This window comes from Rhinopithecus bieti, unplaced genomic scaffold (genome assembly GCF_001698545.2).
Source record: "Rhinopithecus bieti isolate Rb0 unplaced genomic scaffold, ASM169854v2 scaffold_9420, whole genome shotgun sequence".
NCBI lineage: Eukaryota > Metazoa > Chordata > Mammalia > Primates > Cercopithecidae > Rhinopithecus > Rhinopithecus bieti.
The window spans coordinates 26,574-48,211 of record NW_016806134.1 but is presented as its reverse complement, the minus strand read 5'-3'; the positions used below and the strand labels follow the sequence as shown (position 1 = coordinate 48,211).

General features: G+C 33.9%; 1 protein-coding gene across 1 annotated transcript in view; it reads left to right on the top strand.

The window, feature by feature from the left end:
• KCNT2 (potassium sodium-activated channel subfamily T member 2) overlaps nt 1–21,638 on the top strand; it is a 226,476-nt gene that overhangs the window by 181,856 nt on the left and 22,982 nt on the right. The window contains 3 exon segments of the mRNA XM_017874830.1: nt 13,582–13,683; nt 17,082–17,165; nt 18,486–18,614. Coding sequence (XP_017730319.1) covers nt 13,582–13,683; nt 17,082–17,165; nt 18,486–18,614 — 315 coding nt within the window.

Here is a 21,638-nt window from a genome sequence, read left to right as displayed (position 1 = left end):
TTAATTCCATATCTTGGCTGTTCTAAATGATGCTGTTATAAACATGGAATTGTAGATACCTCTCCGAAATGCTAATTTTCTTTCTTTTGGATGTATACCCAGCAGTGGGATTGCTGGATCATGTGGCAGTTCTATTACTTTTTTGAAGAATCTTCATATTGCTGTCCATAATTGGTGTACTACTCTGCATTCTTATAACCAGCAATCATAAGCGTTCCCATTTCTCTGCATCCTTGCCAACACTTGTTATGTTTTGTCTTTTTGATATTTTGATAATAGGCATTCTAACTGGGGTGAGATGATGTCTCACTGTGGCCTTGATTTACATTTCCCTCATGATTAGTAATGTTGAGTGTTTTGTTGTTTTGGGGAGAAATGAGCAGGTTACCTTCTATTCTGCCATCTTGGTAATAGTATTTGTGCCCATTTTCTTTTTCATCTGACCTTTCTTTTATTGTTTGTCCACTTTTTTGCTGATTTTTTTTATGTTATCCTTGTCTTGGATATTCACATCACCACTACAATTTTCTCAGTGATGCTTTCCGTGTTTGAATGTCATTGACACTTCTCCCAACAAAGTAGGTGTAACAAGTGTAACAGGCAACAGTAGAAGAGCTACATAGAGATGGAGAAGGCAAGGAGAAAAGAAATGGAAAAGAAGAAAACAGCAATAGAATGAAAGGGAAATTTTGTCTCATTTTCTTCCAAAGGCTTATTTCTTTTCTCTTGTTTTGATGTATTTCACAAAGCCTATTATTAGTGTGTGTATTTGTGCACAATTTGCTTCAAGACTGCTTTCTTTATATTTGCTTTTGAGTGATCACCATTCCCAAATGATGATCATAATCACAATATACAATCATGTGATAATTACACCCGATGTAAGAAGCAAAATAATGAAAATCTGAGATGACTAGGTGGTATAATAAAAATAAATACTTGGTCTTTGTCCCTGGTTTCTGACTCAGACCTTCAAACTCCTTGTAATTTTCTGTGTGATAGGAGTGTTTTATTGTTATTCATACTTTTCAACCATACTAGATGCTATGGCAACAAAGGGACTTATGGAGGGGCACCTCTATAAGCTGGGGTGGGCACCAGAAAAAGGAAGCTCTGATTAAAAGGTTGAAAGTTTTAGCCTTTACCCTCAACTCTAGGGAGGGGAGAAGGGCTAGGGGCTGAGTTTCATCACATGACTAAAGATGTAGTTAATCTTCCCTACATAATGAAGCCTGAATAAAAACTGAAAAATGAGGCTTGGATTGCTTCCCGGTTGGTGAGCATGTTGACATCCTGAGAGAATGGGGCACCCCAACATCACAGTCATGGAAGTTCCTGTGTTTGGGAGACCCTTTAAGACTTTCCCCCACATACTTTTTCATCTACTATTCATTTGTATTCTTCAAATCATATGTATAGTGCTTTTGTTGCTCTGTGATTTATTTCAGCTGATTATTGAATCTGAGGGTTTTGGGTCAGCCCTATATATGTAACTGGCTGAGCAGGAATACATTTGGCTTGAGGGCACCTAGGCCTTATGGTTTAAATTGGGCACAGTCTTCTGGGACTGAGCGCCTTAATTTGTGGAGTCTTTGCCAACTCCGGGTAGTTAGTGTCACAATAGAACTCAATTGTAGGATGCACGCTTGATACCAGAGAATTGGTGTCAGAATGCAGTAAGTTATATATTATTTTTGTAGTCAGTGGTAGAACAAAATGATAAGAATTTCTACCACTGATTGGAGATATCTTCTGGGAGAAATACGATAAAAATGTCATTTTTTTTTTCAATATATTTTCACTATAGAATAGCAAGAAGGTAAAATTTACACATTCTCAATTTAAACTCAAGTGAATAAATATTTCCTGAGCACATACTATGAGCCAAATGCCTTGCTGAACAGCTAGGCATTGCAACATTGAAGAAACCACATCGAATTTATAATATGATGGGTGACACAAATATACGAAAACAAACAAAAGCACATCGTCTTACTAAGTTGTTCTGTCCAGACAACTTAAGTTACATTTTATTCATAATCTAGATTCTGGAACAGCTGAGTGGGAGTTTGCTGCTACCTGCTAACACTGAGTTTGATTCATTAAGAAAGATTCTTATCTTGTTTTTAAGAAAATATTTACCTTGTCTCTATATTCACCCAAAAGAATTTGAAAAGAATACTAATCAATCTCTGTTTCTTTAAATGAGGAAAACATTGCCCTACCTATTCTAGAAAAGTTATAAGTAGAGTTTATATGGATAACAATTTTAATGGACAAATGTGTCTATTAATAATATTTATAGGATTGTGATTTTGTATAATAAGCCTAAAGTCTTCACATTATACCATGAAGACAGTGCAGTGCATAGCCAGGGAGGACATTCACTTCAAATTCAATGAAATTAGCTCCCAATGGAAGAATGCCACACGGCTTCTGTATATGTGTCTATTGTGAAGAGGAAAATGTACAGCAAATTGTTAAAACCATTAAAATCAAAATATTAAATGCAGAAAAATAATGAATTTATGTAGCTAAGTTAATAAATTATTTGAATGTGGTAATCTTACAAAGTTAATTATTTTATGAAATAAATAACATAATACAGTAGTTAACTTTATTATTCTTAGGAAGTCCAACAATTGTCTTTTCATAAACTTATACACACACATACACACATAAACACATCCACAGAGAGAGAGATTGCAGAATTTATTTAACTTCTTGATAAATGAAAGAAACAAAAATGCTTGTAAGTCACAAAAAAGAAAGTATCATCTAGGATGACAAAGATTACTTTTGGGTGTGCTTTCTTTTCGAGATGTTAAAATAGTATCACATTAGACAAAGACATTAAATCAATGATTTTCCTACTTATTACTTCTCCCTCTACATTAAGAAGTATGTCCATCACTATTTGATTCTGTTTTGCTGGTCTGCAAGGCACTACTCATTTTTGAATTCACAGTCAAAGAAAGTACAGTACATTTTTCAGCCTTCCATTTGAAGGTACAGAGAACTGCAGCAGGAACCCTTGACTTCACAGACCAAGTTGAATAAAAGAACATTTCAAAACATTAAAACCAACAGAGTACCAGATTTATTATACTGGGAAAATGAACACTTGTTTTGAGTTTATTTTAAATATCTTTCTTGTTGCTATAACCTGTAGAAGAATTACTTGACAGATTCTGTGCTGAATGCTGTCATTATATTTAGCTTGAACTAATTGGATACAGGCTCAGAAAATGTTCAAATAATTAGTTTACTATTTTCGGTGCATAAATTTCTCCACAAGGTGTAGAATTTGTATTATTTGTATTTAAAGTCCTTCCAAATTCCTTCCAGTAATATATTAGGAATCTAAAATTATAGTCTCCATATACTTATTCATATTTGTAATATATTCATTATCATAATCAAACTCAGTTTAATTGAATATGGACATATTTAAATTACTGTTAACTCTTTTTGGAAAAAAGTTTGTTCTTGGCATCTTTGACTATTATTTCATTTTTTATAATTTCTATAGCTATCGTATTTTCTTATTTATTTATGTAATATTTTTAAACTTAATTCTTGGGGCTTCAAACTGTCAAATCATAAAGTTATCAAATCATAAAATTAAACTTAGGACAGTTTAACTTTAATACATCAAACAGATAATAGTATATTTATATATAATTTCATTCTTTAGTTTGAAAATGATTTTGATCTGTGGGACCCATTACTGAATGCAATTCATCATGTGCTCCTGTGATTATAACAAGTCATCATGTACTCATGTGATTATAACTGATTTAAGTAATATATTAGAAGTGTAACATATGGAACAGTTTTGGTATATCAAAACAACAAAATAGTCTAGACTCAGCAATGGGTCATTCATATGCACTCCTGTTAATCTTTCAAAGTCATGATATAATTTACATTGACAGCCCTCCATGTCATAAAACGTACACAAAAGATGTATGCATCCTTTGTTTACTTTCTAAGGACTCAGATATTTAAATATTATCGTTAAATTTATAGCCTCCCTAACTTAAAACTGATCTCTTGAATTATGATTTTTATGCTCAAAACAAAAAAAGACTTCCTAACTTAATGCTCATCTCTTGAATGACAGTTTTTATGCTCAATAAAATATTCTTTTAAATGTTTTGCCTTCCTCGAAATGTAGCTTTTGCACTTATGCTCTAGTTAAAAGGAGTGGAATATCCTGCTTAATTCTTATATGAAGACTATTTTCTAACCTTTTCTGTTCCAAAATTTTACCCAATGGGGATTGCCAAGTGTTTCTGTAGACATTTTGAGTGGTTCGAATTCTCCATCTCTTTCCTTGCATTTAACAATTTTTTTTATTTTTGGTTTTCAGTTTTTCCCTTATTATGAATATTACTGTTGACTTTGCCTGTTTTGTTATTTTTAGATTTACAGTTGTATCTTAAGAGTTACAATTTTTGAACAACAATAAATCATACAGAACTTACCTTTATTTGTGCTTTTAAGTATTATAGGTACATATAGCTTGTTTTATAGTTTATAAAAGCACAAGAAAGAACACTGGTTTTAACTTCTCCAAATTATCATTTTAAAAAGTACCAATGTTTTGTTCTTTTATTTTATATTTATATTTTATTTTAATGACAAATAATTATTAATTGGGTACAGTGTGACATTTATATATACACATACACACACACACACACACACACATATATATATTTACAACATGGTATGATTAGATTAAACTAATTAACAAATCCAGGACCTCACATAGTTACTACTTTTGTAGTGAAAAGATTTAAAATCAACTCTTTAAGCCATTTTAGAATATACAATACATTATTATTTATTGAAGTTAGCATTTTTTTTTTTGCAATAGATCACTAACCTTTTTCCTCTTAACTGAAACATTGCACTCTTTTGTTCCACATCCCCTTATGCCCTTCCACCAGTCTCTGGTAACCATCATTCTACTCTCTACTATGAATTCAACTTTATGACATAATTATTTTCTTTTTTTAGGCAAAATAGTATTCCACTGTGTATATATACCACATTTTCTTTATCCATTAATCTGATGATGGACACTAGATTGCTTCCATATCTTAGCCATTGTGAATAAGGCTGCCATGAACATAGGAGTGCAGACATCTCTTCAACATACTTTTTCAATTTATTTGAATATATACCCAGAAGTGAGATTACTGTACTGCATGTCTCTTTTTAGTTTTCTGAGGAAACTCCATACTATTTTTCATAATGGCTGTCTTGGCAGGGCACAGTAGCTTAAGCCTGTAATCCCAGCACTTTTGAGAGGCCGAGGCAGGCGGATCACGAGGTCAGGAGATCAAGACATCCTGGCCAACATGTTGAAACCCTGTCTCTACTGAAAATACAAAAATTATCTGGGTGTGGCAGCGTGTGCCTGTAATCCCAGCTACTCCGGAGGCTGAGACAGGAGAATCGCTTGAACCAGGGAGTCGGCGGTTGCAATGAGCTGAGATCGCGCCACTGCACTCTAGCCTGGCGACAGAGCGAGATTCGGTCTCAAAAAACAAAAAGCAAAACATAATGGCTGCCTTAATTTACATTCCCACCAACAGTGCAAAACGTTCTCTTTGCTCCACTCCACTGGCTAACACTTACATTTTGTCTTTTTGATAGTAGCCATTCTAACAGGTATGAGGTGATATCTTATTGTAGTTTTAATTTGCATTTCCCTGATGATCAGTGATGTTGATCAGCTTTTCCTATACGTGTTGGCTGGTTGTTTACGTCCTTTTGAGAAGTGTCTCTGTAGGTCCTTTGTCTTTTTTGTGACTCGGTTATTTGTTTTATTGCTGTTGAGTTGTTTGAGACCTTACATATTTTGGATATTAGCCCCTTATCAAATGTATTATTTGCAGATATTTTCTCCTACTCTATAGGATGTCTGTTCATTCCATTAAATTTTTTTTTTGATTGTGCAGAAGCCTTTTAGTTTGATATAATCCCAAGTGTTTGTATATGTTCTTGCTGCCTGTGTGCTTTTGGGTTGCTAGACAATAAATTATTGCCCAGAGCAATGTTATGGAATACTTCGTCTGTGTTTTCTTCTAATAGTTTGACAATTTCTGGCCTTACATTTAAGTCTTTGAGTTGATCTTTGTATATAGCATGAGATAAGGGTCCAATTTCATGCCTTTGCTTGCGGATATCCAGTTTTCCCAGCACAGTTTAGTGAAGAGATGATCTTTTTTCCATGGTGTTGCCTTGGCATCTTTGTTAAAAAAAATCAATTGACCATTAATTCATGGGTTTATTTCTGGGCTCTTTATCCTGTTCTATTGGTCAATCTTCCTGTCTGCTTTTATGCCAGTTCCGTTCTAGTTGGATTACTATAGCTTTGTAATAGATTTTGAAGTCAGATACTGTGATGTCTCCAGCTTTGTTTTTTGTTTTGTTTCGTTTTTTCTCTCAATATTGCTTTGGCTGTTTGAGGTCTTTTGTGATTCGATTCAAATTTTAGGACTGTTTTATCTAAATTCTGTGAAAAATGACGTTGATTTATGGATATTTTAATGATATTGTTTCTTCCAGTGTGTGACTACAATATCACTTTAGATTTATTTGTGTCTTCCATAATTTCTTTTATTAGTGTTTAATAATTTACAGTATAAAGATCTTTTACCTCCTTGATTACATTTATTCCTAAGTACTTTTTTTTTTTATGCTATTGTGAATGGGACTGATTCATTAATTATTTTTTCAGGTCATTTGTTTTTAGGGTAAAGAAACACTGTTGACTTTTATGTGTTGATTTTGTACCCTGCACATTTGCTGAATTTGTTTATCACTTCTAACAGCTTTTTGGTGGAGTAAAGTTTTCATATATTATAAGTTCATGACATTGGCAGAGACAATTTTACTTCTTCCTTTTCTATTTAGATGCCTTTTACTTCTTTTTCTTGTCTAATTGCTCTGGCCAGAACTTCTAATACTGTGTTGAGCAAAAGTTGTTTGAATGGGCAACGTTGGCTTGCCCCTGATCTTAGAAGAAAAGCTTTTCACTTTCTACCATTGAGTGTAATGTTAGATGTGAACTTTTTATACATGGCCTATATTATGTTGAGGTACATTTCTTCTATGCCTTATTTATTGAGATTTTTCCATCATAAAAGGATGTTGAATTTTGTCAAGTGCTTTTATACATGACCTTGCAATATTTGGTTTTAAGTGTGTCCTCAGTAAAAGTATATATCCCTGTAAAACCAGAAAGTTTTGTTAATTATTTTTGTATGCTAAGAACCTAGTTCAGTGCCTGATTCATAAAAGTAAATTGAGAAACATTTGTTGGTTGTATTACTTAGAATTGTCTCCTAAGCCATGGAATATTTTGTAGTCAATTAGAAATGTTCTATTTTTTAAGACACATTTAAAGTATATATTTAAATTACTTGCTATGTTATTTTCTGATATAATTACTATTCACCCAAGTACTTTTAAGCAGGATTTGAGTTAGTAAATCTCTAGACTCATTTCTAAATATTTTATCTTCCAAAGTGTAAAATAAGAGCCTTTTAATGGAAGTAATGAATGGAAACTAGTGAAGTGAAAAATTCTGGCCAGTTACTGCCATGATTTATGATATCTGATTCTCCTAATTTAAAATAAGTCAGAAATGCAGATTTTTATATTAAATGTTAAATGTTGGAACTTACTAAACTTCAATAAATTTAGCCAGTCCAAATGAAACTCCTCTGTAGTTGAGATTTGGACTAATTGCTGCCAGTTCGTAACTTCTAGCCATATGTTGTTTTTTTGAGACACAGAGAGGTAAGTTAATGATAGTGTCACAAAAATCTAACTGGATAGGAAAGACTAAGTATTAATCATCCCAAATTCTTATTTTTCATATGTAAAGTCAGCATGATAAAGTGCAATTCATAAAATTAATCCAAATTCATCATTGTCCAGAACTAAAAGAGAAAATAATTGTGTAATGTATTCTTATCAGGATGGAATCAGATGCTTGGAACCTTACTTTTTTAAGGTTTTGAAAATAGTGTCATAAAAATCTTCTTTTTTTTCTCTGTAATGAAAGTTAATAACAAAAGGACAGGAAATCATACATGCAAAGTGATTCTCACAAGCAGAAGGGAGGCATCACTGTGTTTGTATGAAAGGATTTCATAGGGTGGGTAGCATGATACGTATTTTGAAGGATGAAGAGGACCTGCAGAGATGGTTTTGAAACAGAGTTTTGACCTACAGAGATTATTTTGATATCTCTTATATGAGATTGTTACCCACAGTGAGTTGGAACCCAAATATGAGGAAGACATTTTCAGTATTTAACTAGTCAATCATCTGACTGATAGTCTGTGCTAGGAAGTACTGAAAAGTTATCCTGGAAAGCCATTTGGGAGCTAAACCTTAGAATGCCCTGAATACTGAGTCTTTGGAGTTTTTGATGCAGTGAATGTGGAGTCATGGTAAGTTTTTAAATGAGGACATGGAGGAGGTGACATCGTCAGACCTATACTTTTATGAAATTGATGTGAAATTTTTATGTTTATCTGAAAAGAGACATTATGGGGAAAAGGGAAAGAGTAAGTTATTTCAATAAATCAGGCATGAGATAATAAAGGCCTGGTCTAGGACTGTCAGGGTGAATATACTGATTAAAACTAAAGAGAGAATTCTGGGAAATAATTGACCTTAGTGAGATAGATGATATATTTATTTAAATATATTAAAATTATAGTACATAAGTACAAAAAAAAGTGGTGATATACAAATGAAGCTCAGGAACAGGATGAAATATATATATATACACACACACACACCCCTATACATATACATACACACACACACACATATATATATGGATACACAGATATATTCAAAGGTTGTACACATAAATGTATAATTGTAAAGCCTTAAGAAATACAAGGCTTAGAGAGCCACAAGGAAGGTAAAAAGAGCCACAAGGAAAGTGAGTTTAACTAAGGACTTTATCCTGAGGTTCATAAAGGAGAGTCTAGAAAGAAGACAAATCAGAGAAAATGAGCGAGAGGTCCAAGAGTATTCTGGAAACTGAGATAGAGTGATGTGAAAAGACAAAGCTCCAGAATTAGAATGCAGTTTGTCAAACACTGTAAGAAAGTTCAAGCAGGATGAATGCTGACAAAAACCACTAGATTTAGGAATTACATTATGATTGAGTCCAGAGGAAAGAATGAAGGAATGTAAAAGAATTATAATTGAGAAAGTAGGAGATGGAAACCAGTAATTTGTGCCAATAAAATTCTTGAATTTTTTACCTACCACACTGTTCTGTTAAATCCAATAATTTTATCATCTCATTCCATATGGTATTGATGGACACAGATGAAAGGAAACAAAATTTCTGCCAGAAACATATTTCTTCTTCCAAGAAAGGCACATGTTCATGATAATAAAACAAATGGAAGAGTAGGTAAGACCAAACATTTAAAAGTGTCTGAAATATTTATTGATTTAAATGTCACTGGAATTCTTTTAGATATTTATATAAATATTTGTTAGGAAAAAATATCATCAGTAAAATTTCAATTGAATTCAGAATTCTACTAGGAAAGAAATATGATAAGTTTAACAAAAAGGAATCATAGTGTATGTTTATACTAGCCACAATAGCAGAAGCATTTTGTAAAATCCAGTAACTGAATACAGTAAAGTAAAAAAGCTTTGCATATTGTGAACATTACATTCTTTATATTCTCAAACCTCCGTTAAAGAACCAAAGTGAGAAGAGAGAGGTATTGAGTGAACCTCAAATGTTTGTTTCTTGCTTCCAGTATGTGAATGTTCTAAGCATTAAATTATACAATAAATTGTCTCTTGATGTAGGCTGCTAGCATAAGTAGAAAAAAATTATTTATTTTTCCAATCAAATGTCACTAACTGTGTGCCAGACATTGTTTTAGGCATTGTATAAGTAACAGAAAGCAAACTCAAGGTGTCTGCCCTCTTGATACATGGGATCTAGCTGAGATAGATTATTAATAAATTAAAAACATAAACAAGATGTAATAGGTTTCAAAAAAGCTATGAAAGTAATAACAAGTTATATTCAAGAGTAACTGCAGAAAGACATGTTTTAAATAAGGTGATAAGGAAATACCTCTTTGGGGAAGTAATATTTGAGCTATAATGATAACACCAGCCTAGTCCAGTAAAAACCTGGGAATTAGCATTATAGGAAGAATAAAAAATACAAAGTTCTTTAGGTAATATATAATTTAGCATATTCAAACAACTGATAAAAAATAGCTTTTAAAGTGCTTACTATATACAGTACTTTTAGAGGTTTTATTATGTTTATTTTTTGTAATCACAGTGGGATGTAGATGTCAGTATGACTCCCAATGCACCGTTATAAAACTGAGCAACAGAAAGCTTAAGTAACTTGCAAAAGATCATACAACTAGTAGGCGGAAACACTTGACTGAAACTATTGTATGTATTTTCAGAATCCAAGCTCCAAACGATTGTATGTTATATTGCCTGTATGATTGATATTTTTGGCAGGTAGACTTGTCCACTGGCGTCAAAACCCAAGTCCAAATCAACTTGTGATCTGATCTTCCTCCACACTTTCTATTTTACAGAAGTTGCCATCATCTGCCTCATTATCTAGAGACCTGTGTATCATCCTCATTTTCTCTCTACTTTAGTTCCGAATTCAATCATCATATCCTCTTAAAATTTAATGTCTAAATGCATTCTGAGTAAGACCTGTTTCTGAAAATATCACAGTAGAATGTACATTCATCTTTCACTAGCATTGCTGTCTTAACACTATAGTTTATCTTGCTCAGTTTTCCCATGCCACCTCCTCATTCACAAGCCGTTTTCCATATTGTCATCAAAGTGAGCATCCTAAAAACATGATCAGGTCACTCCTCCTCTTAAAACATTTAGTTTTCCCCATTGCCCTTAAGATGAAATTCAAAACACTTAACATGGTTTCAAAGTAGGGTAACCATGTGTTTTGTTATTTCTTAGACAGTCTCAATTTATATCATTATTTTTGAGTATAATTCTTAATTGCATCCCCACTATTCTAAAACATATCCTGGTACTTTAAGACCTAGTCCAAAGTTATAGCTCCAGTCTCATTTCTGACCTCTCCATTCAACCCATACACTTAAACTCTATGGTATATTCATATTGGATTGTTTGTAGTTCCTGAAGTCTCTCAAGCTTTTTTTTTTTTTACTTCCATTAGAACATGCTGGGCATTCTGCTTATAGCTTTCTGCTTATCACTCACTCTTCCCAAATTTACTGGCTAATTTCTACTCAGTTTTAGGTCTCAACTTAGACATCCCTCTAATTCAGCTCTCTGGCTTTTCTACCAAATAATAAGCTAGGTATCCTTCCTAAGTATATACTACTGCCTAATTATTACATATATTCACCCAAGTATTTTTGCCTATTTTGCTATTGGCACCATTCACAGCAGTGTAAGTTCTTGCAGACAAGAAAAATATCTCCGTTTGTTTAACTAGCTCCTGGCCCATATTCAACATATAATACTTCTATTAACTGGTAAGATTCTTTTAGTTCTATATAGGAGCTCTGTATTCCTAGCACTGAGGATGATTGATGCCCTACACAAAGTACGTTCTCAACACATATTTATTAAGTGACTACTTTAATGCACAAATGAATACATTGGTGTTTGGGGCCTTTAATAGTGAATGGGACTAATTTTAATTAGCGTTGCTGTTTAAGGTGATATCAATAGGATTCAGATGTGTGGAGATGGGAAGAGTTCATTTCCCACAGGATAAGCACTGTAGGTTACAAAACTGTTCTGTATTTGAAAATATAGTGTGTGAAATGGTAATGTAATTGAACCAAGGAATGTTTGTTTGTTTGCTTGCTTGTTTTGAAGAGTAAACATAGCATCATATTCTCAGGGGTTCCAGCACTTTATTCTGGCTACTCCCTTTAACCTGGGTTTAACATATCATGGCTTGGTTTTCTCCAGGATACTTCTTACACATCGAGAACTAGATTTGCCCTCAAATTCACAGGAAAACCTACCTATCTCACAATAAGAACAGCTAATTCCAGTTATCTCCAAGCCACTCACATGAGCTGTTCAAGTTAAGCACTCTTAACACCTAGGTTTGTAAATCAGAGAATATATTATGATTTCATAAACATAGACAAAAATGTGGAACCACTTTCCTATCCTTTGCCTTACCTTCTCCCTATATCTCAAGTGAAGATGCTTTTATAGCGATAGTCATCTCAACTAGATAGGCACTATAGATGCATGTGAGATGGAAGGCTTGCCTTCCATGAGAACTCACAAATTTGTTACATTAGAAACAGGAGCTTGCTTCTGTTGCCTCAAGAAGTGAAGGTTGATTTCTTATTTTCTCAGCTGTGTAAGTATTCCTAGTAAAGGGAATTTGTCAACAAAAGAAACTAGAATTTTTTAGGTTGCCATTTGTTAAATAGAAGCTTAACTTACATTCTCAAGAAACTCTTCAAAACTTAAACAGATTTGACATTTGCTCTCATACCTTCATTTATTAAAGGAAAAAAATTGCAACAGAATTTTTAAAAAGAAACCATCATACATCATAACACCCCCCAACTCATAAGCCTTCAAAAATACATAAACAATTTAGATGTGTGTGTGTGTGTGTGTGTGTGTGTGTGTGTGTGTGTGTGTATGATATACAGAAGATTGATTGCAAACTGATATAGCAAATGCAATTTATCAGTTAGGTGGAGAAATGAAACTAAGATGATGAACAGCTAGAGACTCCTGGATGTACAAAGCCTGTTTTAGTCTGTTAGGGCTCCTAGAACAGAGTACTGTAGACTGGGTGGCTTATAGACTCCAGATGTTTATTTCTCAGTCTGGAGGCTGGGGATTCCACATTCAAGGTGCTGGGAGATTTGGTGTCTGGTGAGAGCCCATTTCCTAGTTCATAGATGGCACATGGTAGAAGGGGCAAAGAGTTTCTCTTTTTTAAAAGGGCATTAATTGCATTCATGAGGGTTCCACCTCCATGACCTAATCAACTCCCAAAGGCTTCACTTCCTAATACTATTACCTTGGGGATTGGAATTTCAATGTATGAATTTTGAAGGGACACAAACATTCAAACCATAACAGGTGCCTGTCTCCCTATTTTTTTGTTTTCACCCATGAGAATATTTAAAAGCAGGTCTTTGCAGTGTTATGGTACATTGTGTGACCTTAGGTTTTTTTCTTTTTTTTTTTGATTCAATGATTTTTATTTGTTTCCATTACGATGTCTCTTCTTGTGTGAAGAGTAAATACGTGCTTAATGCACAAAAAATATTAACCCTTCTTCACTATTGGGTGTTTTAACTGAGAAAATGTGGTTGTGAAAATAAAAGGGCAATTTGAAAAATATAATTATCAGTGAAGTAATGACACATTTATAGCCAAGAACCATATGATAAGTTTTTTTTTACATATGTCAACACAATTTACTGAGGCAGAAATGAATGAAATATGGAATGCTCACTAATTTTTCTATCTCAAATTTCTGAACAGAAAGAACGGGAGAGAGGCTCTAACTTAGCCTTTATGTTTCGACTGCCTTTTGCTGCTGGGAGGGTGTTTAGCATCAGTATGTTGGACACTCTGCTATATCAGGTATACAATATTTCTTTTTTTCTCTTTAAAATGGTGGTTGTTTTCTGTTTTATTTAGATTTTATTTAAATGAATAGTACTTCTAGTGTTTCACATGCAGCTATTAACTTAAAATTGGCACCAGAAGTAATTCAGTATTTTATTTCATGTACATAATTGACATATATGCTCCTATGAAACATTTTGTAAGAAAAAATATTATTTTTTAAAGTGACCTATGGAAATTATTTCAGGCATTCTTTTGTGCTGGTGTTCTGCAATTTTAATATATGTAATACATTTTAGTACATTTTGCATGTTACTCCAAGCATATTACTGGATTTAAAAAAGTCATAGATAATTACCGACTTAAGACAAACAGCATTCCTTATGGTATACATTTTTTTCAGGTTTGAAATAAAATACCAAATTGATGTCAATAAACTGATAAACTAAGGACATTTTAAGAATCCACTGATTCTTGCCTATTTTAGAAAAATATGAAAAGACTACAACAACTAAAAACGATTGAGTTTGTTCCTGAATGCCAAGTTAACTTTTTTGTTTTATCATAGCTAAGAGGTTTGCAGAGATGTTTGTTCATACTAATACCATCTTTTTTGTCTCTGCCAGAAACTGAACAGCAGTACTATTTCATTTTCTCTGATTCAAGTAATCAATCTCTAAATATTTCCATTAAGAAGAAAGATATATTCGTAGAGTTTTAAATTATTTGATAACATTAATCTCAAATTAAGCATTTCAGCATTTTATTGTACCTATTCTTTTTGCTTATTTATGTACTGTCTTCTATAATTGCTTGACTGAACAAACTAATCCAAAGAGAGTTAAAGCTTTTCTGCAGACCTTTGAGCTAATTTTGCCTATGAGTATGCCTCTAGCAATGTCAGGAACCATCTGCTCATGTTAGATGAGTGCTGGAGCAAGCACAGCAAAGTAGAACAAATACACCCCTATTATCCCTAAAGTTTCCAGACATATTATCTGGGTACTACAGGAGGCCGGCCCCCCACTCCAAACACTGTTACCACACACACATACTTCTGATCTCTCAAAGAGATTAAATTTCAGGGGATGGTTTATTTGAAGAGCAGTGTTGAAACTAAAGATTTTATATCAATAGGAGCCAAATGCTTGGGTGCAATTATGTACCAGTAGTTTTAAGATTTTTTTAGCCACAGTATCCTCTGTTTAAATAAAATCTTGTAACGAAATCTAATGAATAAGCTAAATAGAAGAAAACTGTTTTAAAACTGTTCTATAGAAATGGAAAGCAGTAGTTTTTTCTTTCTTTTATTTTGCCTCACGTTTATGTTATAAATAGAGGATACAGGAAATTGCATGGACTTTCTAATACTTCTAAGAAAGAGTGAACTAGAACTATGATATAAAAAAAACTATATATATATAGTAGAGGGGATTAGACTATATAAAATACTATAATATAATAGACTGGAACTATATAGAGTAAATATAGCCATAATATATATATATATATAATATATATATTTTTTTTTTTAACAGAGTCCAGTCTGTCGTCCTGTCTGGAGGGCAGTGGTGCGATCTCGGCTCACTGCAACCTCCACCTCCCATGTTCAAACAATACTCTTGCCTCAGGCTCCCAAATAGCTGACATTACAGGCATGCACCATCACATCTGGCTAATTTTTGTATTTTTAATAGAGACGAATTTCACCATGTTGGTCAGGCTGGTCTTGAACCCCTGACCTCAGGTGATCCGCCAACCTTGGCCTCCCAAAGTGCTGAGATTACAGGCGTGAGCCACGGTGCTCAGCCTAAAGTCTTAAATTTTAACACAGTAAACATATTTTGCATTTCAATACATACCGGCATTTGTGTATGTGTCTGTATGTATGTATGTATGTATGTAGGTATAACTGAACAACACTTACCCTTTCTGCTTGTAATTTGCTGTACTATTTTCTATCTTACTGAATATACTCTATTTCATTTTTTTAAAAAATTGCTGGCATAATTCATAACTATTTTGTGACTTTTTTGAAAAACACTTAAGTAGAGGACTTCTGAATTAGTAAAATCCAGAGCATCATTTCTCTTCAGTGGGACTTTTGATCTATTGTCAATGGTTCTTGAACGATTGGAAATTATTTTCAGTCACATTTTCTTTAATTGCTTACTAACAAAATGGTCCGTGTCTGTAAAGACTATTCTAGTTTTCAAACTTTCCAATAGTATAAGAGATGCACTGTCACCCCAGGGAAATGTGATGATTCTATTTATGTATTTCATTTTATTTATTTATTTTTTTGTTTGTTTTTTTGAGACAGAGTCTCGCTCTGTCACCCAGGCTGGAGTGCAATGGCACGATCTTGGCTCACTGCAAGCTCTGCCTACCCGGTTCACGCCATTCTCATGCCTCAGCCTCCCGAGTAGCTGGGACTACAGGCGCCTGTCACCACGCCCAGCTAATTTTTTGTATTTTTAGTGGAGACGAGGTTTCACCATGTTAGCCAGGGTGGTCTCAATCTCCTGACCTTGTGATCCGCCTGCCTCGGCCTCCCAAAGTACTGAGATTACAGGCGTGAGCTACAGCCTTTATTTTTTAAAGACTCAATTTTAGTCCTGGTGTGTTGGCTCACGCCAGTAATCTCAGCATTTCGGGGTGGCCAAGGCAGGCTATCATTGAGGTCGGGAGTTCTAGACCAGCCTGGCCAATATGGGAAATCTTGTCTCTACTAAAAATACAAAAATCAGCCAGGCTCCATGGCACATGCCTGTCGTCTCAGCTACCTGGGAGATTGAGACAGGAGAATCACTTGAACCTGGGAAGTGGAGGCTGCAGTGAGCCGAGATCATGCCACTGCACTCCAGCCTGGATGACATGGCAAGACACTATCTCAAATAAAATAAATAAATAAATAAATAAATAAATAAATAAACAAACAAATAAAAGGCCCTATCATGAATGTGGAAGGAGAATATGCAATAATAAATAATAAATATAGTTTAGAAATTTACTTCACTAGCTTAGAGTTTAATTCTAAAAAAAAGACTGAAATTTTCATTGAAAATTTATTTTAATTGTTCCAAGTTTTATGATAGTCACCATTTCGTTTGGAGTTTTGCTTTAAAATTCTAAAATGTTTTATCATGCCTAATAACACACATAAAATATATGTATAGTTAGATATTTCTAGATAAAAATGATTTCCTATGTTTCCTTACGAACAGCTTGACTATACATGTCTATCTAGGATACAAACAAGATAGATTAAATTTACTTTTGTATGGAAGGTTAATAATGTGATATGAGAAATAATCTTTTAGAAGATGTTCACACTTCTAGCTGTTCTACACATATCATACACATTATATATAAATATACATTTATATATTGTTCGTTTGTTTATATTGCAGTCATTTGTGAAGGATTATATGATTTCTATCACGAGACTTCTGTTGGGACTGGACACTACACCAGGATCTGGGTTTCTTTGTTCTGTAAGTTAATAATCTCTGTAATAGAAGATTGTTATGATAGAAGGTTTTGAAATCTATCTACCATGTACTTTGTTAATTCTTCCATGTCATATGTTATTTTTTGTATTGTGAATGAATCCAGAGTTGCATTTGAATTTTTTAAATTCCTTTACAAATTTCAGGATTTATGTACAATATGTACAATATGTACAAATTTACATATTATTTTTACTTAGTAATCATAATAAATCGTCATTTTGTGTAAAATGTTGAATGAATTTGGCTGGGTGAGGTGGCTCATGCCTGTAATCCCAGCACTTTGGGAGGCTGAGGCAGGCGGATCACAAGGTCAGGAGATGGAGACCATCTTGACTAACACGGTGAAACCCCGTCTCTACCAAAAATACAAAAAATTAGCTGGGTGTGGTGGTGGGCACCTGTAGTCCCAGCTACTCGGGAGGCTGAGAATGACGTGAACCTGGCGGGGGTGGAGCTTTCAGTGAGCCGAGATGGCTTCACTGCATTCCAGCCTGGGCAACAGAGCAAGACTCTGTCTCAAAAAAAAAAAAAAGTTGAATGAATTTTTTTTATTAACTGGCAATTTGAGACTGCCATGGGATACCATACTGTCCAGGAAAATGGTGATCATGCTGTTTAACTCCTTTGTTTTATAGATAAGTATACTTTGTCCAAGTATACTGAATGAAATGATTTGGTAACAGTTCAGATTTACAAGAAGAAAAGGGGGGCTACAATTTTTGTTTCCTGTCTTCTATCACTATGCTTATTCTACTATTCATCTTTCTCAATATGGGCATTATTAGAACATTGGGTGGAACAAGTCATTATGGTACTAGAGTGTCTTTTGCACTTTACATTTGGTAACATCAGCAGACCCTGTACATTAAATACCAGTGGCAGCCTCCAGTTATTGCAGCATGCAGAATAGTTTCCATATGCTTTACATTTCCCAGTCAATTACCAGTGCTCTATTGCCTACTGATATCAAACTAATATAATGTCATACTGCCCGAAATTGAGTACTTGGATTTCTTAAGTTTGGTGATGCATAATAAATAAATTTAATACATGGATAAGCATGAAATATTACTTGGAGATTTCCAAATACTAACAATTTCTGCCTTTAAGAAGTGAAAAACGCTTGAGCCAGGGATGTTGGTTGCGGCTGCAGTGAGCCATGATTGCACCGTTGCGTTATAGCCTGGGTGACAGAGTGAGACCTTGCCCCCTATAAAAATAAATAAATAAAGAAGTGAAAAGGTACCACTAGGTTTCTATTTCTGACACATTTAATATGTAAATAATTTGTGCGTATTATAGATGAAAATCACTGCGGATGACTTATGGATCAGAACTTACGCCAGACTTTATCAGAAGTTGTGTTCTTCTACTGGAGATGTTCCCATTGGAATCTACAGGACTGAGTCTCAGAAACTTACTACATCTGAGGTTTGGACATAACAATATATTCTTGTTTTGATGTTTAATCTGATGAGTGCAATCATTCATAAGCTTATAAACTGATTTCTAAAAAATGCAATGAAAGTGAAAAAGAATGCTACCTGAATACGTAGTGTTAAATCTCAGAAGCAAATTTTTTTCAACTATTTGTTTTACTCTATATCAGTATTCCAAAAAATACTGTTGGCTAAGCGGCTGTTCTAAGTCTATAGATGTTGGGCTTTAGATGACTTTTGTAGATCTAGGATTAGCTGTTTCCGGAAGATTATCAGGAAGCAAATTAACTATAAATAACCTTGAGGTTCTGACAAATAAGAAAAGTTCTCAGGGCAAGCAATCTGGATTTCTAATATATGCCCCTACTGCATATATTATCATTTTGAAGGAAGCAAAACAAAGATAATTTAGTAAGTGTTAAAATTCTCATTTCTCAATCTGTAGATGGATGACCACTCTAAAGCCAAAATAAAACTCTAAGAGTAGTGTCAGATCTTCCCAAAGTAAATCTCAGTAAATTTAACAGCAAACTTGATCCTGCTACTATGGAAGGAGAATCTCTGATAAGTTCATGAAGCAGAAAACATATTTGCATTTTGATTTGGTCACTTCATGTGGTTCATGTTGTTCAAAGTAGTTTTTATAGCCTTAGTATAATATCACCTTTTAGGTTAGACTCTTTTCTGAAATAAAGATTTTGGATGAACGCATCATTCTATCAATATCTATAAAATTATTTAACGTAAATTATGGTTTGTATTCTCGACAATTTTTTTTCTTCAGACACTCCAAAGTTATTACAAATTAAAAAGAAATTTTGGTTAGCCATTTCTTTTTTGGTCTGATACAAAATTACCTCAACTATGTGGCTCATTTCAGACACATGCATTTCAGTAATTTATATGATCATTAAACCACCTCGTGACAAAATTAACCAATCCCTATAGAAAAGAACTTTATAGAAAGCATAAGGATAATGGGGTAGATTCTCGTTGTTGCTGTTAAAATTCATAGTTTGACACTTATGTAAGTTACCAGCAGAAAATAGGTTAGTTTTTCTCAGGTGCTTCTTGGTGGTTTTACTGTAGCTTCCTTCAGGAGTGTTAAATGGAGCTTTGTGGCCAGGTACAGTGGCTCACGCCTGTAATCCCAGCACCTTCGGAGGCCTAGGCAGGTGGATCACAAGGTCAGGAGTTCGAGATCAGCCTGGCCAATATGATGAAACCGCATATCTACTAAAAAAAATACAAAAATAAGTCAGATGTGGTGGTGCGCACCTGTAGTCCCAGCTACTCAAGAGGCTGAGGCAGAAGAATTGTTTGAACCTGGGAGGCAGAGGTTGCCGTGAGCCAAGATCGTGCCACTGCACTCCAGCCTGAGTGACAGAGCGAGACTTCGTCTCAAATATTAATAATAATAATTTTTTTTAAATGAAGTTTTGCTGCCATCTCTCCTGCTGAGTCTGAGTTTTTCTTTTCCTGTGGTGGTTGTTGTTCACATGGCAAAGAATGAGATGAATCAAGACAAAACTAGGAATGACTGACTGGAAAAACAAACCAGACAGTTAAATATGTAAGATGTTTGTCTAGATAGGCCTAAAATTTTAAGAATACTGGATTCAAAACAATATTATGTAATTAAAGATTAAGAGAAGATCAAGTGCTTTCATAGCCAAGCAGTTAAGCACGATCATGATCTATTCAGGCTGTTATAACAAAAAACCATGGACTGGGTGGCTTGTAAACAACGGAAATTTAACTCTCAGAGTTTTGAAGGCTGGGAAGTCCAAGATCAGGGGACTTGATTACATGTTGGTTACATGTCTGGTGAGGACCTGTTTCCTGGTTCTCAGATGGCCATCTTCTCACTGAATTCTCACCTGGTGGAAAGGGAAGGGGATCTCTCTGAGTCTTCTTTTATAAGGCTCTGTCATGATCTAATCACCTTCCCAAAGCCCCACCTTCAAATATCATCAACACTGAGGATTAGGTTTTCACATATGCATTGTGTGGTGATGGAGAACAAATATTCAGTCTATACAAATAATTTCTTATTTGACCATAGCAAGTGCAAAGAAGATTTTCATACAGTAGAGTGTTGCCATGTTTTTTTTTTTTTTTTTTTTTTTTTTTTTTTTTTTTTTTTTTTTAATCTCACATATATGCTTTGGGAATTGCAATGCAGTAAATTTCTGGCCTTGGTCAACTCCATGTCCATGTCAGTATTATGTATTATAATAATGTCCATATATTATGAAAAGACTTTTTGTGCTGTTGGCATTGCAGATAGGAAAAGGATAACTGGGTATTTGAATTGTCATCAAGGAGTATTTAACTACATTTAGTCAGCTCTGCCCATACCAAGTAAAGATCATCTCATTAAAATGCTTGTAATTTCTCAAATATCTAGATTATATTAAAATATATATCATTGGGATGATAAAAGGACACTGTTTTAAATAAAATAATACCACTTGTTTTCTGTACTGAATTCAATCCATCTTCTAGCACTCATATTTTTATTAAATTAAATTCTGCCTATTGTAGAAAGAATTGAGGCAACTAACAAAGATAAACAATAGAAACATTAAGGACTTTTACAAAAAAATATTTTAATAGGAACAGAAAAATTAATGTTACTCTACTAGCATACCCTGAGTGCTATAGTTGAGCCTGACTTCTATTTTTAATTTCCTGGTAAATAAGGTAAAAAATAGTGATATGTTGATCTCTATGGTAATTATGGTCTGATACATGAAAGGATAAAATTCATCTTGCAAAAGATTTGTTTTTCTTGGTCATTTGTTAAAAGAATGAGTATATTATTTGCTTCCTGAATTTGGAGATTTTAGATACATGATGAGTAATATCTATTTTTGCAAGATGTACTTTTGCAAGATGAAAAGTACCATTAAAGTGCATATCTCTTACATTAATCTTTAAAAAAAAAGTAGAAAGGAGCATCATTTAAATCTTAACCCAATAAAGACATTGAGATTTTTTTGTATTTAAAGAA